Source organism: Protopterus annectens, chromosome 13.part0, assembly GCF_019279795.1.
Source record: "Protopterus annectens isolate FY-2018-M chromosome 13.part0, PAN1.0, whole genome shotgun sequence".
In the NCBI taxonomy this organism is placed as follows: Eukaryota; Metazoa; Chordata; order Ceratodontiformes; family Protopteridae; genus Protopterus; species Protopterus annectens.
Window position 1 is genome coordinate 1,241,314,069 of NC_056747.1, and position 17,248 is coordinate 1,241,331,316.

Sequence of the window (17,248 nt, forward strand, 5' to 3'; positions counted from 1 at the left end):
GCAGCATAAGGTGGAGAAAATGAAGACGTTTTATGCTGGTTCACTAATGAAAAACATGAAGATACTGAAACACAGAGGTGATGTAATGCCTCTTATTGCACCAGGATAGGTTTTATCACACTGGATCTTTTGTTTTCTTCTGTTATATTTACTGAGTGGGGCCAAGCTCATCCTTTGCTTCACAAAGAAACTGCAAATAACTCAGCCAATGCTCCACACTGTTTAAGTTGCTGCTGCATATGAAAGGATGGAAGAAATAAAAGACAAGACAATACTTTACTCTTTGGGTACACTTAAGTTGCATAACTGTTCTAGCCATTTTTAGCTATCCTGCTTTGCCTGTTACTATTTTATATTGTTGTGGACATTTTCAGTTGCTTTTGCATTGCCTGCACTTCTTTTGTATCATTTCAGTTGTTTTCAGTTAATACTGCCTTGCTTTGTATTGCTGGTTGCTCTGTAGCCATTTGAGCTGTCTGTTTTCTTTAATACCCTATTGTCCAATTTAAATTACACCTTAAATGAATCTGCTTGGCAAGGGATGGGGGCCCCATACAATTTGTTGCAATTTGCTCTGAGTGACAGAATAATTGCTACATGTCCTGTGTGGTTTAAAGCACTTAGGCTTTATATTCTACATCATTTTCATTGGTTCGTTTACTTCTGTTGCATTTACTGTGTGAAGCTGTGCTGACTGCAACACTACAGAAATAGTATTGCCATAGCAGGTAGCATGTGCAAGTAAAGGTCTCTCTACTTATAACCTACCTAAACCCAGCAGAACCAACTCTAAACTTCTGGCTTTCAAACACGCATTAAAATAATTTTTCACTAACTCATGGAACTGCTCCTGTTCTAAACCTGGTTGAAAGCAGTATCACTATTTGTGTCTTTTGGCTTTTCCCGGTTAGGAGTCGTCACAGCAGAACTCCAGTCCGCTAATGATTGGCAGTAGATTTTTACGTGCCGAGTTGCCAGCCCTGACGCACAACCTTAAACGAAGGTATGCCCATTCACGCATGTCTCCACACAGAAGACGCTTTAGCTGAGAATCGAACAGGACAACGTCTTCTATCCTATTACTCCTACCATATTTGCCAACAAAACTCTGTCACCTACTTATGTCCACCTTTGTCTGTTTCTCTGCTCTCTTACTGTCTGCACCACATGTCCTCATCTCCTCTCACCTATCTCCTTTTATGACTCTTTTCTTTCACCCTCCTCCAGCCATCTCTGTCTCTCATCTCTCTCACATACTCTTGCCTTCTACACAGTCTTCTGATTTACTCTCAACCCTCTCATTCATTTCATCCGTCTACTAACCTATGTACAAATGTTTATTTTATAATGTCTTTTGGTCACATTTTCTTTTTTTTTAAACAATATGCAACTCTCAATGAATCTGTTAAAATGTATATCTTGTACTGTATTTTTAATAAATATTTTAATAATGTATGTATTTTTTCCTAAATATGTAAAATGAAAATGTGCTTGGAGCTTTTCTCCCCATGCCTCCACTGAAAATAGGTACCTTGGACCTAGTCAGACTTTCCTGTAAACAAATGTCAAAAAAGTAATAAATATACTATAGTATAGGAAGGTACCTCCTTATAACATCAGTGAGTTACTTTTCCATTTCCAGTTTCTCTAAACTGCTTGTATTGTGTTGCATGAGCTTCCTGTTAGCTGTGCTGATCTGCACAGCCTGAGTATCAGTTTTATTGAGCAGTGCAGGCTTAACTAACTTCCACAGCTATAATATTTCCCTAGCCCCTCTTTAGATCCTTACTTAATTTAAATCTAGCAGCACTGGTCAATAACGGGGGTCAGTGCACAAACTTCTCCCTCTACTGCCAGCTTTATAGCACATGGAATCCCGAGGTAGTGTATGAACTCCTGTTAAACCCAAAGGACTCTATCTCAGAGAGGTGCAAATACTCAACTCAAATGGAGGCTTCTCTCTCTCAGACAGCTACATGCAGTGAGTGTAACACTGTCTTACCCACCAGCACCTAGGAAACATCCACAGATTACAACTCAAAGCTGTTGTATGCTGATGAAATAAAAAAAATCTTTGCCAAAGCCTCCTAGGACTCCAAAGACTAGGCATGAACCTAATCCTTCAGATTTATTTCTTGCACACAACCCAGCATCAGCAGCTTGTATCCAACAAACAGCTCAATCTGATGCTATAAGAAATATAGACACTAACAGGGGTAACATAACTAAGCTGTAGAAACCCTTAAGGTAGCAATATGCTAGTTCATCAGGCAACTTCTAGGTTATAGGTAACTCCATGGTTTTCACACACATGCTCCACTCACCAGAATGAAGACAGGGTTGCGGTGAGTTTCCCATCAGATGCCAGGATATGAAATGTCCTTAAAGCCCTCATGTTCCTTGTTCCCAGGTACAAGTATGACCTGATCATTACACCCATGGATGTGAATGACTTGAGGTGCACCTGCTTGGATCATATGAAGAGGGACATGATGGATCTTTCAGAATATACATCTGAAATAGGTATGAAACTAGTATTGGCCAGCATCCTACCATCACCAAGAATGATGCAGCTGTACAAAGGATAATGAATTTAATTATTGGCTTAACTACTGGTGTCATTAAAAGGGAACCTAATATATATCTGCCTGGGATGAGATGGTTGACAACCCTGGCTGCTTTACTAGGAATGGTTTGCATCTTCCTCCTCATGGCTTCTATACATAGTTAAGACTTTTATACCCACATAGTGCCTTTTTTTGACAAGGACGGTCTCCTCAATTTACCTAGGCTAGAAGCCTAAACAAAAAGTTACCCTCTTTATAGGCATTCCTCCAACAGCAAGTATTAGCTGTAAATCACCATCCATGCTAACGATAACCATAAAGCCTTCTCCAGTTGTGTCAGGACCATAAGAAATAATAAGCAGCAATTCTCTGAGTTAATACCAAGTAATATCCCGCATTCAACCCTGAGGACAATGCCAATTCTTTTAGTAAGGTATCTTTGTGGGCATTCTAGTTGTTGCTTGTATCTGGACAGATACATGCCAAAGGGGCATTATATTCAATGACTGGCCAAATGAGGGCTGATTAAAGGAGGACAATGACATCTCTAGATCTTGACAGAATCCCTTTGTTTATAAGCTGTGCAATATAGAAGAACTTTGTTAAAACAATAAACATATGTTGGTCAAAATTAGGTCACTGTCCACATAAGTTCCCAAATCCTGAGCAAATTGGTCAACTCTTAGGGAAGTATTGTCAATGTGGCAGTTCCCTGGGGTAGATGACTTCCCATAGGAAACAATAATATTTTTGGCATTTAGTTTCAGACCATGATTTTGATATTGGTTATTTACGCGGTGGTGCAGCAGTAGCGTTGTTGCCTCACAGTAAGAGGTTCTCCCGTTTGATTCTTGGCTGGAGTGCCTTCTGTGTGGAGTCTGCATGTCCTCCCCGTGGTCAAGTGGCATTCAAAAGAGATGCGTGAATGGGCGTGCCTTCGCTGAAGGTTGGGCATCGGGCTGGCAACTTGGCACCATAAAAAAATCTACTGCCAATCATTAACGGACCGGAGTTCCACTGTGGTGACCCCTAACTGGGAGAAGCCGAAAAGACAAACAACAAACATTTGAGACAAACCTTCATGCATGATGGCTAAGTCATTTGAGGATTCAATGACTGCTCCTAGCTTGCAGTCATCTGCAAACTAAGTCAGCAGAGCCCTTTAGTATTGTCTTTTGCTTCAGAAAAGTAGATGCCAAACAGGAGCGGTCTCAGCACACAACCCAGGGGGACTCCATTGATGACCTTTATCTTGTGGAGGTAACATGCCCTATTTTGATTATCTGCATCCTATCTGTGAGCCAGTTGGCAATCCAGCTGGTGACACATGGATTTATTCCTAGTTTATTTAGATTTTCTACTATGCCTGAGTGGGGAATTATGTCAAAAGCTTTGGCCAGGTCAAGGTATGTGGTGTGTACCATTTTGCCTTCATCCTTTGCTTTGGTGACCTTTTCAAAAAAATCTACCAGGTTAAGTAAGCATGACCTGCCCTTGATAACTCAAAACTGACACAGGTCTGTTGTTTAGAGGTTCCGTATATCCTGATTGATTAATTACATGATAAGTCTTTCCATGGCTTTGCATATGATGCTGGTCAGACTTATGGGTCTGTAATTGCCTGGGTCTGTGGAAAGTCCTCCTCTTCCTCCCTTATGCAGGGGAATGACTGTAGCTGTTCTCCATTTGCTTGGTACAAAACCTGGATGGCGGCTAAGACTGAACAGTGTTATTAGGGGTGTGTCTAAATCATGCTTTACACTATTTAAGAAACATCCAGGGATATATTCAGGACACATCGTTGCAGTATTTTTAGCTTTTGATAGCACTTTAAGGACAAGTTTTGTATAATGGAAGTAAGCCAGTGTCAGGTCTATCTTGAGGGACAGACAGAGGGGAGGAGGGGGTAAAGTTAGAGCTAAATTTATCGGCCAATTGGGCAGTTGTATCTTCAACCTCAGTGTAGGTAACATTGTTCACAATCAGCTCAGTGCATTGCTGCATTGTGTTTTTGAGATTACAAACATAACTAAAAAATGCCTTGTGATTGTCTTTGGTTTGGGTAGCCATTTTAGCCTCAAACTTGGCTTTGTTGGATTTTATTAACCTCCTGTTTGTTTATTTCAGTGACAATAGCTCTAACATGCTGGGAATTACTCTTCTTTTCCTTTTGTGATATACCCACTCTGGGCCAATAATCAAGGAGCCTGAATCCTCACCACTGACATTGGAGAGGGACGTTCACTTGGAATATAAATGGATACACTCAGTATTTCCAGATGCAGACCTCTCTATAGCAAGCATAATTTCCCTTAAGAGCACACAGGGAACACACTCAGCCCAGGGCACGGGTTTACCTCTCTGTCTCTCCCCAGGTCCCCAGTAAGTCTCCCCACTAGCACAGCTGCAGGGTTAAGTCCTCAGCCGAGTACCAAAGCCATGTCCTCCAGCATGCTCTCTGTGAAACTAGTTCTTCGTTTCCCTGCTCCAAGTGGCTGACACACACTCTTTGAGATTTAATTTTTACACACACACACACACACACACACACACACACACACACACACACACACACACACGCACACACACACACGCACCCTCACCTAGGAAAGGCTGGCACAGATTACCTGCTCTACCAACTTTGCCCAGATGATAAGGAAGATTCACTGCCTCCAGTCAGTTACTATAAGGCACATAAAAGGGTATTCAGTTATACTGAGTGAAATTGATATTAATACCAATGGTAATGTTGACCAAACAGCAAGGCTTTCAGGAGTGGGCAGAGTTATCACCAAATAAATATATGCAAATACTCTCAAAACTTAAATATTTTCTAAAAAAGGATCAGTCACAAGGAAAGGTTTAAATATATTTAATAGTAAATAATATAACAGCATGAAAATACAAAATATCTATTCACAGTAAACACCAGAGTTTCTATCACAGGAAATATTAAAAATAACACAGCTGGAAAGATTCACACAGTTACAGAAAAATGCTTAACTATTTTCACTATATTTTCCTAACTGATTTAGAGAATTACTATCACTGGTCACTTACTAGAGCAAGATAAGATGAAGTAGGTGAGTCGTCTTCCTTATTTGTTAGGTTCCAGAAACAGACTGCCCACTCTCACTGAAAGACTTCTCAATATAATATCTAAATATTATTTCTGGGATAGCTTACAAAATGACATCACATTTGGTCATCTGACTCTGGTTCCCACACTATCACCAACACTAGAAGCTGCCAGGATTTAGCACCTATGTGTTACTGTACACACAAATAGAGCTTTGCGCAGATCTGCTGCAGCTCCTGGAAGTCATAAAACTATTTTAGCACTTCTACTCCTACAGAGGTACTAAGACAGGCTTCTCACAGACACTTCATCTCTGGCTGCAATCAGAACTGTAAGATACAATCTTTATGACCTAATTTAATTTCAACTATTTTTCAAAGTTTGCTGCAGCTGGATTGTAATTAACCTCTTCCAGTATCCTCTGTTAAAACATATGCATTTAATTCAGTTACAATAATACGTGTACATTTCTTTTCTTTCCAGCAGGGCACACTGTTGATGCATTTTTAACACAAGCAACTTTACAAATACGTTTTCAACACAAGCATCTACATAAATCAGTTTGATATATAAATGACATCTAATTCTTTACAAAATTCCAGCTAGCTGTGCTGGCATATGTTACACATCCACTTCCATACTTCTCCGGGCATAGCTGGCAATACCTCAGATCATCTCACCTTTTATTATAAATCTTGTTGCTATTTTGCTTCCACCATACTGGTTTGCTTCTGTGGTTTGCCCTGCACATGTTCCTGTAGGGTGTGTGGTATGGATTTACCCCCTGCAAAAAACAATGTTGTTGTTTGTCGTTTGTCTTTTCGGCTTTTCCTGGTTAGGGGTCACCACAGTGCAACTCCGGTCCGCTAATGTTTGGCAGTAGATTTTTATGGTGCCGAGTTGCCAGCCCAACGCCCAACCTTCAACGAAGGCATGCCCATTCACGCATGTCTTTCAAATGCCACTCGACCGCGAGGAGGACATGCAGACTCCACACAGAAGGCAATGTTTTATGTTTTTTTGGCTTGGTTTCAACATTGTAAGCATTCTATTTTTTGTGTTCGATGTTTTGAACGTCAACTATTTGTTTAGTTGACATTCTGACATAGCGCCATATAGATATATATATATATATATATATATATATATATATATATATATATATATATACACACATATACATTATATATATATATATATATATATATATATATATATATATATATATGGGTCTACTTTTTCTTATCAAAAGCTCATGCTTTTGAAAAGGAAAAATATAATCCCATTTACATGAAAGTGCATACCGATTCAGTAGGCAGTGAAGTAGTAAATACAATAAATGAATTATTAATTCAGTAGGCAGTGAAGTAAAAGATAAAGGAAGTCAGTGGTGGTTACTGTAGTCACATAAAGATCTCCAATTGTAGTACAAAGTACAGCACAAAAGCAAGTTCAGGGGAATTAAAGTAGGAAATAAAATAGAACAGCCAAGTAAAAAATATAAGAACATCAGATAGGGAATATAAAAAGGAAACGTTTGAAAGTAAAGACTGATATGCTTAAAGTAGAAAGGGAGGTAGAGGATGGAAGATTTAAAAGAAATTAAAATGACCAAGAGTTAGAGAGTTAGGCTGGACTTTGGCCAGAGCAGATCCAGGAGTTCAGTAGCATTTCTTTTAAGGCATATTTCTCATCAGTGCATTGTATTCTGTGTTCCTGCTGCTTCCAGCACTACATGCTCTTTAGTATCTCACAAGCCCACTTGAATCAAAAGTCCTGCTGCTGCAGTATAAGTCTCCTCCCTCAAGTCGTCATTACAACATGGAAGCCTATTCACTGTCTGCTTTACACGGCTACAAGTTCTGCTCTAGTTAACTCATTGCAGCTTAGTGATGCCCCAGGTTGCTTCTGTAATCACATCTTACTGACACCTTTAGGTTTCTACACAGCCTATTCATATCTGCAGTAATAATTTCAAAACCATGTCATGCTATCTTAAAGTTTATATGAGAGGCATCAAAACTGCATTATTTGACCTCTGTCTAGTGTTGCTAAAGAGACATTAATTGTTCATCCACTATTTATATTGTCATAATGTTCATGTAGTGCATGGGGAGTCCTGTTTATGCTTAAAAATGGCTAATTTATATCCTGGTTCAGCTCTGCTATAGTGTGACACCCGACCTTAATAACTGTTAAGAATTATTAATGTTGTATATGCACTAAAGCAGGCAGTGCTGACCAGAAAACAACAGTAGCAGGACACAAATGGCTTTGTTTCAATTCCTGTTTTCTGCCTGCTGCCTGCTAAGTACACAAAGCATTTTAATTAAAACTGCTTCTTTTAGATACGGAATAAGTATGGATGTCAACAATTCCCCCACTGCTTTACTGGCTTTCAGTATTGCATTTTTTTATCTTACTTTCAATTAATTTGTAGTACATGGAGAAGATAAATCTCCATGCACTGCAAAGAATTATGAACAGGTCAGCAGATCATAACCCTGTATTATGTGTTCTCACTGTAGAAGTTAACATTAACCTCTCAAGCCTTGCTGTTAAGGTGAATTTCTAGGAATCCATATCTCAAACATATAATAAAGTGGTTATGATCTCTGACCCACTCATAATCCTTTATATTTTCTAAATACCTCAACAACCAGGTAATACTGATAAAACTGCATAGCCTCATATGGAAGTTCACAGACGTGCAAACAAAATGTTGCTGACAGTATGTTATTGCTTGAGTGGATGCTGAGTTATTGTAAGTTGTTTATAAAATATTAGAACATTAATATTTGTTGTTTTCATTATGTCTTATAAAATCCAGTATAACTGAAAATCTAATGACCACTATCGCTGGGGTCTATATTATAACAGCGAATGATCAAAAGATCGAACGCTGTTATATTGACCCCTTAAAGTCGAAAACTAAAATGAGCGTACAACCAGAACAGCCATTTCTTTCCCAGGGAAAGAAATCGCTGCCCCCTCCCCAAAAAAAAATAATAATAATAAAACACACTAAACACTATTTTAAGTGGGGGGCTTCACCCCCCACACCCCCTACTTAAATATACCAACTCCGAGATTGCACTACAGTGGAGGAAACGGCACAACCCAGACAGCCAGCCCAGCGATTTCTTAACCTGGGAAAGAAATCGCTATTCTGGTTGTTCGCTCTTTTTAGTTTTCAACTTTAAGGGGTCGATATAACAGTGTTCGATCTTTTGATCGTTCACTGTTATAAAGTAGACCCTATCACTGTACAGATTTGTTTGTGCTGAAGTTTGCCATTTACATTTCTTTAGCAATATTTATGGCTCTAGAGATATGAGTAATGTAAGAACAGAACTTGATTTTCTCAAAAAGCTTAGGAAGCAGTCATTGGAAATAAAAGTAAAAACCTCAGGAGCTCCACTGGCCTTTGTGACCTGGCTAACAAGACTGTTTTTAACTCGTTTCTTTGGAAGGATTTTTTTGATGTATGACAGTGTCATTGGGTGGTGCTATGACTAGCACAAAATCCTTTCTGTCTCTGGGTATCATACAAATACCACATTTCCACCCCCCTAACGTTTTGCATGCTCATTCCCACGCATAACCTGAACTACATTTTGAACCTGGATAACTATATTCTGGCTGAGGAAAGAATGACAGTGTAAACAAAAGGTCTCTTCATCTTCTTCTTCTTCTTCTTTCAGCTGCTCCCGTTAGGGGTCGCCACAGCGGATCATCTGTTTCCATTTCTTCCTGTCCTCTGCATCTTGCTCTGTCACACCAACCACCTGCATGTCCTCTCTCACCACATCTATAAACCTTATCTTAGGCCTCCCTCTTTTCCTGTTAACTGGCAGCTTCATCCTTAGCATCTTTTTCCCAATATACTCTGCATCCCTCCTCAGCACATGTCCAAACCAATGTAATCTAGCCTCTCTGGCTTTGTCTCCAAATGTTCCAACCTGGGCTGACCCTCTAATATACTTATTCCTAATCCTGTCCATCCTCGTCACACCCAGTGCAAATCTTAACATCTTCAACTCTGCCAGGTCAAGCTCTGACTCCTGCCCTTTTGTCAATGCCACTGTCTCCAACCCATATAACATAGCTGGTCTCACTACCCTCTTGAAGACCTTCCCTTTCACTCTTACTGGTACTCGTCTGTCACAAATCACTCCTGACACTCTTCTCCACCCACTCCATCCTGCCTGTACTCTCTTCTTCACCTCTCTTCCACACTCACCATTACTCTGAACTGTTGATCCCAAGTATTTAAACTCATCCACCTTCGCCACCTCTACTCCCTGCATCCTCACCATTCCTCTATCCTCCCTCTCATTCACACACATATATTCTGTCTTAGTCCTGCTGACCTTCATTCCTCTTCTCTCTAGATCATATCTCCACCTCTCCAGGGTTTTCTCCACCTGTTCCTTACTCTCACTACAGATCACAGTGTCATCTGCAAACATCATAGTCCATGGGGACTCCTGTCAGATCTTATCTGTCAACCTGTCCATCACCATTGCAAATAAGAAAGGGCTCAGAGCTGATCCTTGATGTAATCCCTCCTTAAACGCATTTGTCTCTCCCACCGCAGACCTCACCGCTGTCACACTACCCTCGTACATATCCTGTACCACTCTTACATACTTCTCTGACACTCCTGACTTCCTTATACAATACCACATCTCCTCTCTAGGCACCCTGTCATATGCTTTCTCTAAATCCACAAAGACACAATGCAACTCCTTCTGACCTTCTCTGAACTTCTCCATCAACACTCTCAGAGCAAACATCGCATCTGTAATGCTCTTTCCTGGCATGAAATCATACTGCTGATCACTAATCATCACCTCCTTTCTTAACCCTAGCTTCCACTACTCTTTCCCATAACTTCATGCTGTGACTGATCAGTTTAATCCCTCTGTAGTTACTACAGCTCTGCACATCACCCTTATTCTTAAAAATCGGTACCAAAACACTTTTTCTCCATTCCTCAGGCATCCTCTCACTTTCCAAGATTTCATTAAACAATCTAGTTAAAAACTCCACTGCCATTTCACCTAAACACCTCCATGCTTCCACAGGTATGTCATTTGGACCAACAGCCTTTCCGTTGTTCATCCTCTTCATAGCTATTCTTACTTCCTCCTTGCTAATCCACTGCACTTCATGATTCACTATCCGCATATCATCCAACCTTCTCTCCCTCTCATTCTCTTCATTCATCAGCCCCTCAAAGTACTCTTTCCATCTGCTCAACACACTCTCCTCGCTTGTGAGTACGTTTCCCTCATTATCCTTTATCACTCTTACCTGCTGCACATCTTTACTAGCTCGGTCCCTCTGTCTAGCCAATCAGTCCTTTTCTCCCTCCTTAGTGTCCAACCTTTTATACAACTCTTCATACGCCTTATCCTTAGCCTTCGCCACCTCACTCTTTGCCATGCACCTCATCTCCTTATACTCTTGTCTACTTTCTTCATCTCTCTGACAATCCCACTTCGTCTTCGCCAACCTCTTTCTCTGTATACTCTCCTTTGCTTTTTCATTCCACCACCAGGTCTCCTTGTCCTCCTTCCTCTTTCCAGATGTCACATCAAGCACCTTTCTAGCCATCTCTCTTACTAGCTCTGCTGTAGTTACCCAGCTATTCGTTAACTCTTCACTGCCACCCAGTGCCTGTCTTAACTCTTCCCTGAACATCACCTCACAATTACCCCTTTTCAGTTTCCACCATTTGATCCTTCGTGCTGCCTTCACACTCATCCTCCTCTTCTTGATCACTAGTGTCATCCTACAAACCGCCATCCTATGCTAACTAACTACACTTCCCCTGCCACCACTTTACAGTCTCCAATCTCCTTCAGACTGGCCCTTCTACATAAGATATAATCCACCTGTGTGCATCTTCCTCCACTCTTGTATGTCACCCTATGCTCCTCCCTCTTGTTAAAATACGTATTCATCACAGCCATGTCCATCCTTTTTGCAAAATCCACTACCATCTGACCTTCTGCATTCCTTTGCTTAACACCATACCTACCCATCACTTCCTCATCCCCTCTGTTCCCTTCACCAACATGACCATTGAAATCTGCTCCAATCATCAGTCACTCACCCTTGGGTACAGTCATCACCACTTCATCCAACTCACTCCAAAATTTTTCTTTCTCATCCATCACACACCCAACTTGTGGAGCATATGCACTAACAACATTCATCATTACACCATTAATTTCCAGCTTCATAAACGTCACTCTATCCGACACTCTTTTCACCTCCAAAACACTCTTAGCACTGTTCCTTCAGGATAATGCCTGCGCCATTTCTCCTCCCATCCACATCATGATAAAACAATTTGAACCCACCTCCAGTACACCTAGCCTCGCTCCCCTTCCATCTGGTCTCTTGCACACACAATATACCAACCTTCCTTCGGGCCATTATATCAGTTAACTCTCTCCCTATACCAGTCATACTGCCAACATTCAAAGTTCCGACCTTCACTATCACAGTCCTAGACTTTAATTGCCTTTGGGCATGCCTTCCCCCTCTTCTCCTCCTTCGGCCAACAGTAGCCCAATTTCCACCAGCACCCTGTTGGCCAACAATACTGATGGCGGTCGTTGTTAACCCGGGCCTCGACCGATCCGGTATGTATATCTGTATTGTTGTCTGCATGTATGATTTGGCAAAAACCAGATGCCCTTCCTGATGCAACCCTCCCCATTTATCCGGGCTTGGGACGGTCACAAAGAAATGCACTGGCTTGTGCATCCCCAGTGGCTTCTACCAATGGGAATAAATTCAGAAGTACAGAGTGGTTATTAGTGGGCATACATTGTTCATTTGTGCTTTTGCATCCCATGTACACCATCTTTAGTGCCTGTTACTTATTTCATCAGTGGTTCTAAAGAAAAGAACAAAGAGGGTAAAAGATAAAGATCATCACTTTAACACTGCATGCATGGTTTCACACAAGCAAAGTGACTGATGGCTATAGTAGGGAAACAGGCAGATACACTTCTAATTACACTGTCAGTACTGTTTGCACCGAGTAAAATAGCTCATCAGGGCACAGGTCTGCCTACTTATACTGCCTCACCATGGAATAGTGTTGATTAGCACTACTTCCAATGTGTATCAATTCAGCCTCTTTCAGATTTGGAAGTTATACATTTTATTCCTGAACAATCATAATTTATGTTCTGAACCAAAGGTCTGGCATGGAATTATGGGTAGTCAGAGAGTCTCAGGGGTAAACACAGTCAAGTATTACAAGAAAGGTGAAGAAGAGGTATAACTCAATAAGATGCATGCAGTAATTAAAATATTGTGGGAAATATCTCAACTGTGGTAAATAGGCAAGAGCGTTGATTTCCGTTTATTTTGTTGTTTGCAGAAACTTAAAGTGCCAAAAGGACTGGATGTCTCCAACTCGACTGCCAGAACCTGGTTCATACATCCTCTAGGAAAGAACAATGATTTTCCCATCTGGATGATGTTTGCATCAATTATCCCTGCCCTGCTTGTTTTCATCCTCATCTTCATGGAATCCCAAATCACAACGTAAGTTGCAATGAAAGTTCAAACACGTGTATGTGAAGTAAATATTTTGATATTGGCATCAAAAACAAAAAGAGTACAGTGAAGACCATATGGGATTGTACTTTGTACTCATTGCAAGCATGTTGGGAACTACTGTATAAGACCTTCAAGTCACACAAGTCAAAATGTTTCTCCTTATAGCCAGCAAGTCACAGGGGGTTACAATGCATCTCATCTAAGCCAAGCATAAGCTTTTAAATTCCGGTGCATGTGTAAGATCTGAACCATGATTACATTACTTAAAACTGTTAATCTAGATAACACCCATACAACATTTACAATCTGCTCTGTCTCTAAAAAGCATATTATTCTTAAATGTAGGTTTATGTCCGCTGCACATAAACAAGCACAGCTAGTTCTGTCTCTAAAACACATACTACCCTTAAATGTAGGTTTATGTCCACTGCACATAAGCTAGCACATATAGTTATCTCTCTCCAACAGTGATACAGACATAAGAAACATCCATCAAAAAAATAAAGTCAATATTTTGCCCAACTGATACAGCCTGTTTAGATATCTGCCACGCAACCTCACTCTGACTCCTTAAATCTACATTTTTATTAACAAAAATACTTAGAAGCCTACCTTTCCTAACCGTACAGTGTTATCAAGATCAAAGTAAAGCATTCAATAACGCCATCACCCTCTCAGTGAAGAAATGCTTCCCATATGCCAATTTAAACCTTTAAGCTGCTGGAAATTCCTTGCCATCTTGGCACATTGTTGTTTGGAATTTCATTTTACAGGTACTGCCCAGCACTGTTTTATCCATTTTTATCACTTCCCCCATTCATACTCTTTTGAATTAAAAATAAATTTAGCTTGTTCAACCTGTGTGGATATTTATTTATTATTAATTTATTTTTCTTTGTTTACTGGGAAGTTTCAACTGGGGTTGATCTCATTTTCAGCTGAGGGCTGGTGAGAAATGCTCAACACATTAGGCAAGTTCATTAAAAAAAAACAAAGACATTTTGTAAAATACATTGTTGCATTGAGTTTAAATGAAGCACATTTGTATAAATGACATCTAGATTGCATTATATAACATATAGAACACATTTTATAACATGCAGTAGCCTATGATTTTAAGGAAATACTTTTTTGTTATGAAGTCATTGGTTACAGAGATATATTTGATTACAGAGGTATTGCAGAGAGTGACAGTAGATGTATTTTGTAATGTGTTTCTCGGTAGGAAGTACATAAAAAGGGTAGCAAAGACAGCAAAGAATTGTGCAGGAGGTAGGACTTAAGAGGAAAGACAGTAGTATATGAAACAGTAGGTCGATTGAGATGGAGAACTTGTATAAACTATATTAAAGAAAACGTTGGTAGTTAGCTGAGAATGGGAACGGGAATTCTGCAGAAGAGAAAGTAGGCAGAGGGTGGAACGGCAGTCTGTAGAAGAATAGTGTAAATGGCAACTGTGGGAGAGTATACAGTGAGAATTCTTAATGATAGAGAAGTAAAGTTACATGTGGAAGTGTAACTTTGACGGTGAAGTTTAGGCTGAGTACAGGGGGGTTAGCCTGGAGCAGTGCTTTAAAGCTGTGCAGTGTGTTGATCTGTCTAATATCAGGGGGGATTTGGTTCCAGATTTTTGCACCCTAATTAGAGTACAATGGGTCACCTGCACTGTTATTTGATTCTGTGATGGATAGAAAAGCGTTGTTTTTGGATCATAGGGCTCAATCAGTGGTATAGGGTAGTAGTATTCCTTTTAGAGTTGGCCATTTTTCTGAGGAGTTTATTAGTTTATGGGCTGTATTAAGTTGGTGGTAGCTAACTTGTTTTTTAAGTTTCAGCCAACTAAGACTTTTTAGTGCTATGTAGTGTTTTTTTTTTTTTTTTGAGAATTATTTGTAACAAAGTTTGCAATTTTGTTATAGGTTGTCTCAAGTTTATTTTTAATGGCTGAGTTAAGATTTGTAAAGATGTGTGAGGCATAAAGTCGGGATGGAAGTAGATATGTTTGTGCTATAATTTTCCTGGAGTTATTAGTGGGGAATTTCCTAGCCCTGTAGAGGGATCCTAGTTTCCATTTTTTTTTTGGATGGCTTGGTTAGGTGTTGATCATATCTGAGATTATCATCAAACATTATTCCAAGGAGTTTTGCCTGTGTGACATATTATATTTTTGTTCTGTTGGATGACAGAATACAAAAAGATTATGTTTGGCTTAAGTAGTTTTTATGGGTGAAAAGCATCAGTTATTTATATATATATATATATATATATATATATATATATATATATGGTTCTACCTGACATAGTCGAAACCACACAACACCGACAACCACATCACCGACACCACATATTCGACAGTCCATAAACACGAAACCACACATAACCGACAACGTACACAAAACACGAAACCCCATACACTGCACACACCACAATAACAATTAAAACAAAACACATCGCCATTCCACAAACCACACACACAACACAAGCACACCAAAAACCTTACAACCCCACACTAAACCTTACCCTAACCCTAAGCTCCGGCTACTATCGCACTTACCTACCGCCTCCCTAACCCTAACTCACTTAACCCGCCTCTAACCCTAACTCACTTAACCCACCCCTATCGCCTCCCTAACCCTAACTCACTTAACCCACCCCTATCCCCACAGACCGTCAATCTCCACACTTACCTGCCTCGCACCCTAACGTCCGTCACTACCGCATACTCACACAGCCTTTCCCCATGTCGGCATCCTCGGCGTTGGTGTTGTCATCCGTCGTGTCGGTCTTCTGCATTGTCGATGTTCTGCCACTCGCGACTAAGGGGTCTTCTTCGGTCTTCTGCGCTGTCGACGAAGTCAGGTAGAACCATATATATATATATATATATATATATATATATATATTGTGTGTGTGTGTGTGTGTGTGTGTGTGTGTGTGTGTGGGTGTGTGCGTGTGTGTGTGTATTGTATTTAAGTGCAAGTCTAAGCTAACTAGCCAGGATTCTATGTCTAGAAGGGCCTTTTGTACGTTCCCCTGTATCATCTCCATTTTGTACCAGGGTAGTTTGCTTACTGACAGAGTGTAGGTTATTGATAAATGTATTGAAAAATAGGAGTCCTAGAACTGATCCCTGAGGAACACTGACTGTGGCCGTAAGGAAATCTGAATAGTCTTGTGCCATTTCACAGCTTGTTTCCTACTGGATAAGTAGCTGTGGAACCAGGTTAGTGATGGAGTACTGAGGCCTACAGAGGCTTGCTCCTTTAGGAGTGTCTGGTGTGAGATAGTATTGAATTCTTTAGAAAGGTGTAAGATAATTGTTGAAACTAGGCTACCACTGTTTCAGAGATGATTAACTGTTTGTGAAGTTTAAAAGGGCAGTAGTGGTGCTGTGATTAGGCTGAAGGCCACGTTGAGTCAAGTTTAGTAGGTTATGCTTGATGAGGTATTTGAACAAATGGATGTGGATACTTTTTTCTAATATCTTGGATAAGGGTTGGGAGGATGGCTATTGTATGGTAGTTGGTTTGATTGATAGAATTTTCACCTTTATGCAGGAATATGATGTATAATATTTTCCAGATGAAGGGGACGTCATTTTCTTTTACTGATCTATTGATAAGTATAGAGACTGGGAATGCTATAGCTTCTGCTGCTGTTTTGAGGTACTCTGCTAGTAATCTGTCGGCAGCCAAGGTGGTGGTTTCATTTTCAATAGTTTTTTTTTTTTGTTACTGTTGAAGTGGGTACGCTATCAAATTTAAAGAGTACTGTGTTGGCTGTAGGGGGCTGTGGAGTAGTCAGGGGTAAGGAGTTTTGTTTGGTTAATGATAATAGAATTTAAAAAGTGAGTTTCTGTATTACCTGGGTAGTTAGAGGCTGTGATGGGTTGGGGGGGTAGAGTTTTTTGTGAGATTTCTGAGATAGCTATCATCTTGTAGGATTAATTGAGTTTTATTTTTGTAGGCCGGTCTCGATATGATACTACTGGCCTATTAGTCTTTTCTAACCA

The 17,248-nt window shown here is 40.2% G+C and overlaps 1 protein-coding gene across 3 annotated transcripts in view; it reads left to right on the forward strand.

Moving 5' to 3' along the window:
- Nucleotides 1–17,248, forward strand: part of SLC4A1 (solute carrier family 4 member 1 (Diego blood group)) — a 512,400-nt gene that overhangs the window by 435,682 nt on the left and 59,470 nt on the right. For all 3 annotated transcript variants that reach the window (XM_044055258.1, XM_044055259.1, XM_044055260.1), the window contains one exon: nucleotides 13,055–13,221. In XM_044055258.1, the coding sequence (XP_043911193.1) occupies nucleotides 13,055–13,221 (167 nt within the window). The remainder of the gene's footprint in view (nucleotides 1–13,054; nucleotides 13,222–17,248) is intronic.